Genomic DNA, 6,795 nt, shown 5'->3' with positions numbered 1-6,795 from the left:
AGATCTAGGGGCAGGACTAGGAGCTGCCCATGGCCCCAGGAGAAGGCAGTATCCCATAATATTCCTCGTGTTTTTCTGTGATTAAAAAGTCTTTGAGTTCCCTAAATCTGAGCTCCTTTCAACCTGAGGGGTAAAAGGTGGTTGAAGCATCCCCAGCAACACCAGCTGATGCCAGGTCCCAAAGCACACAGGGTCTGGGACACCTGTGGCTGGGAAGGAGTAGCGGGGGGGGTTGGTGGCTGGGGGAGGAGACTACACTGAAGGCACCACAGCTGATGGGCACTCTAGGGCTGTAGCACTCACTCTGTCCAGCTCAGCTCCCACCAGGCAGAGCAAGCACCACAGCCCTGGAGTGCCCAGTGGCCACAATGCCTCCCACCATTGCCAGGACTGGCTCATTGCTTCTGCCAGACGAGCAAGCACCATAACCCTGGAGTGCCTGGACTGACTTGCTGTTCCCACTGGCAGAGTGAACATCACAGCTCTGGAGTACCCGGCGGCTGTGGCTCCTCTAGGGACTCCAGGGCTGTGGTACTCAGTCTGCCCAACATGCCCAGGGGGGTGAGCATTTCCACTTGCCCTGACTCACGGGAAGGGGAGGGGCCACTGCATCCTGGGATACTGGAAGACTTCATCGTGGGTGGAACAACTGAGTGGAGTGGCCACATTGTAATGGAACAGGAGCAAGGTTATGCACATTAGAGATAATCTTGCTTTGAAGTTGCATAACTTTAAGCCAATTAACAGTGTAAATGTACAGACAATCCATGGGTTAAGAGCTCCAGAAGCTGCCTAAAATACTGTGTAACAAGGCCCTCAGTACTGTTGTGGCCTTTAGCAAGAGTCTTTCAGGTCTATTTAAATTTTTTCTTTTCAGTTATATTTCCTCATGAATATTTGTTAGAGAAAGTGCTTTCCTTCCTGTGTCAGGTTCGAGCTTTTGTGTTCTAATTTCTCTCTCCTTCTTACACTCTGCTTTCTGCACATCCTTCTGCAGCATCTGATGAAGTGAACTTGGGTTCAAAAAAGCTTGTGCTCTCTCTTTATATGTAGCTTATTTAGTTAGTCTAAATAAGACTGCTTTCTGACTGACTTCAGTCTAACACAGTTAACTACCTCTCTCAGCTTTCTGTCTGCCACCCGGAAGAAGAGTACAGGCTGACATTTTCCATGCCAGACCGTATTGGGGAGGAGGCGGGGGGGCTAACCACAGCAAAACTGGTTTACTTCTTTCTCCAAACCTCAGGATGAGATTTTTAAAAGTGTTTCCCTATGTTAAATTATTCTCAAGCATTTCACTGAGAAGCTTTACTTGTTTCCCCATGTTAAACTATTCTCACAAGCATTTCATTAAGAAGCTGTACAGCTTTGTCATGCTTTGGAGACGGGACTTGACATTTGAATCACATCATGTTTCTCGCCATCCTGGGAAAAATCATTTGGCAGTTTGGAGCCTAAGTAGCCTTCAGTTCACACCTGCTGAAAAAGATTTCTCCGGGGTCTCTAGCTGGACTAAGCATGCTCCATTCCAGATCTTCAAGGGTTAAGCAGGACACTCCCTGCAGTGGCACAGCTGAACTGAGAGCAGAGCAAATGCCGCCTCTGTGTCCTCTGTGCACTGATTCTGTTCTGGAGGCCAGAAAGGAAGGAAAAGGGGAAAAAAAACATTTTTAACTCGAGTACAAGGAAGTGGGCCAGTGGTGGTGGTAAAGAGGAAATTAAGTTAAGTGAGTGGGATTGAGATACTGAGTGTGAACAAGTGTTTGTGGGACCTGGCTGAGGTTTAGGCTGCTTAGTTCAACCCGCCTAAACCTGAGTCCGGATCACCACATACAGGTGTTTGCCACTGGCTGGGAGGAGGCATGGACAGCCAGAGGCAAGTAAATTGTAGAGTGGGAGGCTGGTGGATGTTGGGGGTGTTTGCAGGTCCAGGGGTCCTGGTGGGTCTGTGGGACAGTGTTGGTGGGTTTGTGGAGGGAGACTTCCCAGGCTCGAGGGGAGCTAGTATGAGGTCAATGGAAGAGCCTGATCAGGATAGGAGTGTGGCATAAGAAGAGCACAGCCCCAGAGAGTATCTGGGTTTTCCCAGCCCTAGGGAATGCATGCAAGCATTTGCTAAGCTTGCATGCCAATCTAAAGTTGGTTCTCATCTGATAAGAACCAACTTCAGATCCAGTGCACCATTGTTTGAGCAAGCTAAGCCCTGCAAATGCTTGCACACAGAGACACTTATATCACCCTAAGATCAGTTACAGCTAACTAAATTAACTTTTGTATGTACCCACTGACAGTGGGATGAGGGGCTGAGTGGGAGAGTATCTGGGACTGGGATATGGAGCTAGGATATGGACGGGGACTAGAACATGGACATGGTAGTTAAAGGACAGTAGGGAAGAGGAACTGCACTGGGAGAGTTGGGGCTAGAACAAAAACAAGGAGACAGTAAACAATGGGGTTGTGGGGGAGATATGCACAGGAGGGTTTTGTGACATTATACCTGCTCTCCTTATAACCAGGATTCAATCTCTTGATGCCTGAGTCGCAACATTCCTCTGCTCTCAGCAAACACTGGTGCAGTCGGTGAATCTTTCTCTGCCAGTGGCAGATCCACACACAAAAATGTTACCCTCCTACCACTGTCACCTACTTGCTGAGATTGAGAGGTCTGTCTGTGCTGTGGATTTGAAGGCTTTAACCTTGCTGATGACTAAGGCAGGTGTCAAAACAAAGCCACACGCTGGAATTTCTGGGGATATTTTTCACCTATAAAAATACAAAAAAAATGCACATAAGAATACCGTTAAGATTGCAAAATCAAAAATGAAAAAATTAGGAAATGCCAGAATTAAGGTTTTTGAGCATTGAACTTTACAACCTTAACATTTTTAATGTACCTGAAGTTTTCTGTTCTTATTATAATGTTTATATTGTCATGGAACCCACAGGCCAACTAGGACAGTGGCCAAAAACTTAAATTTAATTTACTTGTGAATTGCTTGTTGACATTGAGCCTAGGGGTTTTAGCTGCTTATATTGCATGCTGTTTCTGGGAATGGGTGATAGCCTTTATGGCTATTTTCACATCCATATGTACAGTGGTGTTTTTTAAAATGTCCTTAAATTGCTGTTATCATTAGAAGAGAATGTGGGAAAGAAGCATAAAGAGGAAAATACCTTAATGAAAATATAGAGCAAAAAATAAAGCAGAGACAATAAACCAAAACCCAGGCAATGTAAAGAAGGAAAATTGCAGAGAGAAGAATTCTATTGAAAATATGCCAAATAGGTTATTCATGAGGAACACACAGTCGTTCCAGTCTAGCTTTAGCTTGCACAGGGAGAGGGGACTTCTCTTTATCGATCCTGTTGTTGTTGTTGTTGTTCTTCTGAAACAGTTACCCTTGGAAAAACCCAAGAGTCCAATTATACTTGTTTTGCAAACAAACAAACAAAAAAATTAGTGTGTAGTATTGGAAACCTTGAAAAACCCATGAGGTCTTGCCATCTCTGTCCTTAACTGTCAATAGTCGACACTTTGCTGCTTAATTAGGAGCACATGTTGGGCTTAGCAGCCAGGAGCTCTGAGTGCTGTTCCCAACTCTGTCTGACAAGACACTTACACAAAATTCTTATATAAAAAATATCCACTAATTTCAGTCTCCATGCTTGGGCACCCTGAGCAAACCTGAATTGGGACACTCAAAATTTGATGCTTTTGAAATATCTTTAGTCTTAACCTTTCTGTGGTCTAGTTCATTCTTCTGTAAAAGAATCTATCTTATACCACATATACCTGCACCAACATTTGTGCTGTAGGTTGGGACCCAGAGAAGCTGTTTATCCAACCAGAAAGTAGCCTCCTAACACTGTGTTTCTTTTCTGTACACTGCAGGCTGTGAACCCATCCCTGTAAAGTATCTTCAGTGGAGCAATATAGAGTCTATTGTGGCTGTGGTCTTCTCCTGCCTGGGGATCCTGGTCACCATGTTTGTCACCCTTATCTTTGTGCTCTACAGGGACACCCCTGTTGTCAAATCCTCCAGTCGGGAGCTCTGCTACATTATACTTGCTGGCATCTTTATGGGTTACATCTGCCCCTTCACCCTTATAGCTAAGCCCACTATTACTTCCTGCTACCTCCAGCGCCTTTTGGTGGGCCTTTCCTCTGCCATGTGCTACTCTGCCCTTGTGACCAAAACCAACCGCATTGCACGTATCCTGGCAGGCAGCAAGAAAAAGATTTGCACCCGCAAGCCACGTTTCATGAGTGCTTGGGCACAGGTGGTCATTGCTTCTATTTTGATAAGTGTGCAGCTGACACTGGTGGTCACGCTGATCATCATGGAGCCCCCTATGCCCATCCTCTCCTACCCCAGCATCAAGGAAGTCTACCTGATCTGCAACACCAGCAATCTAGGTGTGGTGGCCCCAGTGGGCTACAATGGACTCCTCATTATGAGCTGCACCTATTATGCCTTCAAGACTCGCAATGTGCCCGCCAATTTCAATGAAGCCAAGTACATTGCCTTCACCATGTACACCACTTGTATCATCTGGCTGGCCTTTGTGCCTATTTACTTCGGGAGCAACTACAAGATCATCACCACCTGCTTTGCTGTGAGCCTCAGTGTAACAGTGGCCTTGGGGTGCATGTTCACTCCCAAGATGTACATCATCATTGCCAAGCCCGAGAGGAATGTCCGCAGTGCCTTCACCACCTCGGATGTGGTGCGTATGCATGTTGGGGATGGCAAGGCACCCTGCAGGTCCAACACTTTCCTCAGCATATTCCGGAGAAAGAAGCCGGGGGTTGGAAATCCGAAGTGAGTAGTGTATACATGTCTGTCTTTCTCTCCCTGTCTGTCCCATTTTCCCATTTTCCAATATTGGCCTGCAGTAGACTGCTTCATTTTTAATAAGGTATGTAATACAATTTCATGTTGTGTGAAGCAAAAAGGAGGGGAAGGGGAATGGGGTAAACGCCAAATGGTCAGCAGCCCACTGTCTCTGGTTCTCTCATTCTGAAGGTTGCTTTTGTGTGTAAGCCCCCTTTGGGGCTGGTCTGTCAGCAGCAGAGTAATCGAAGCTCCATTTTCAGCTTCCCCATCTCTCAGTGCATGTGACTGGAGTCTCACATACCCATTTGAAGTTGTTCTGCATTACTGTCCAAACTGAGGTTGCAAGTCTATTTCTCCTGGATAATGGACCAGAAATCTGTGGCTGAGTGGTTGTAAGTCAAACATACTTGTCAAAAGACCACTGGAGTCTGTGTGTGGAAGTAAGGTAGCCTTTTGTGAAACTGTTATTAATTGTTGTCAAATCACACCCCTCATATTGTTTGTATGTTGAAATTTAAAATACAGGCTAAGGGGCAATATTTTCAGTGATCAGCATGGCTAGTTTAAGAAGCCCTTATTCCCCAGTCCAGTGTTTGATGCAAAGATTCACGGGGGTTGAATGATCATGGCAATAGTCTTGCATTCATAATTAACTTGTGTATGTCCTTGTCCTCACTTATAATGGAAAATAACCAAGCTGCAGCAGAGAAAGAAACTGTTACTTTAAGCGACAACTCCCTGTGAGCAGCTGTCTAAAGACTAGCACTCATTATTTTCTTATTCCTTTGTTAATAGCACAGTAGTTCTTTAAAGAACAACCACAGTGCTGGGCACAGACTTAGTGCTGTTGTCAGAATTGTAATGGCTAGAACATTTCATAGCCATGGACAAAATGTCAGAAGAAAATAGGAAGCAGCAGAGGTAGAGTCCATATTTATAAGCTCTTTGTTAGCATTACATTTCAATTAATTTCAAATCTTTTATCTGTGTTGAACAATTTGAATGTTTAACAGCCGATCTTCCTGTTGGTTTCACTTTAGTTCATGCAGGAAACATTTCCTATCACTTTAAGATACAGGGATGGGAGCAAGAGATAAATAATACCATGTAAACTCTTGCTGTGATCAATTTTGCCTTCATATTCTTTAGTACTTTCTATTTTACTAGAAAGCAGGAGGTAGAATGTAGAGTAAGCACGAATAGCAGGAGCTCACAACTCATGCAGCCAGTGGGGACACAAAAGAGACATCAAGTCCCAAGTTATACAAAATGAATAATATTCAATTTAGAGGAGCCTATCGTGCAGAGAGGTATATTCTAGATGGTAATATTCTATCAAAATACTGACCACTATAGGTCATATTCATGTGTTCCTTGAAGACGGGGAGATGGGGGCAAATCCAGGGGATTGCAGTGATACAGTTGCACCCCACTTTGATTCCTGTTCCACCCCAACTTTAAAACCAAGACCATGGGAGGGGCAATGTCATTTCTATTCAGGCAGGACTGAGAGAGTCAATTGTCTTCACAACTCATTATCATGTACTTGATTCCTACTAATCTCTCTCCATTGTACAGGTGCTAAGGACCCTCCAGTCCTTTTTAATGGTCTTGAGAATCCACTATTGAAACTATCCTTTCTTCTACAATGTTGCTATTTGTTAATTGTTCCTGGTTAGGTCTGTCTCCTATTTCACAGCCCTGTAGTGTAGACTGTTTTTAATTCTGGCTAAAAACCTTAGCTGAGGAGTTGTAATATTAACTCGGGTATAGAAATGACTAACTATGAAGTATTGAAGGCACTGTCAAGATGCTCAAGAAGCCTACAGTTTGTTGTACTAATCTGTATCTTTTGATTATTTTTGCCTAGTTAAAAAGCTTATATGTAATATTGGAGATTAGTGTACATTCCAATAGTTATGTTTCATAGTTTGTAGGGTCGGAAGGGACCTGAGCA

At 44.3% G+C, this 6,795-nt stretch overlaps 1 protein-coding gene across 1 annotated transcript in view; it reads left to right on the top strand.

Annotated features, from left to right (window-relative positions):
- The window catches only part of GRM1 (glutamate metabotropic receptor 1), a 427,931-nt gene that overhangs the window by 383,745 nt on the left and 37,391 nt on the right, over positions 1-6,795 (top strand). Inside the window, exon 8 of the mRNA XM_019527617.1 lies at positions 3,893-4,823. Within this exon, the coding sequence (XP_019383162.1) occupies positions 3,893-4,823 (931 nt within the window). The remainder of the gene's footprint in view (positions 1-3,892; positions 4,824-6,795) is intronic.

This window comes from Gavialis gangeticus, unplaced genomic scaffold (assembly GCF_001723915.1).
Source record: "Gavialis gangeticus isolate Ggan-Ray unplaced genomic scaffold, GavGan_comp1, whole genome shotgun sequence".
Taxonomy (NCBI): domain Eukaryota; kingdom Metazoa; phylum Chordata; order Crocodylia; family Gavialidae; genus Gavialis; species Gavialis gangeticus.
Note: the sequence above shows the minus strand (reverse complement) of the source record. Positions and strands in the feature narration are given on the sequence as shown.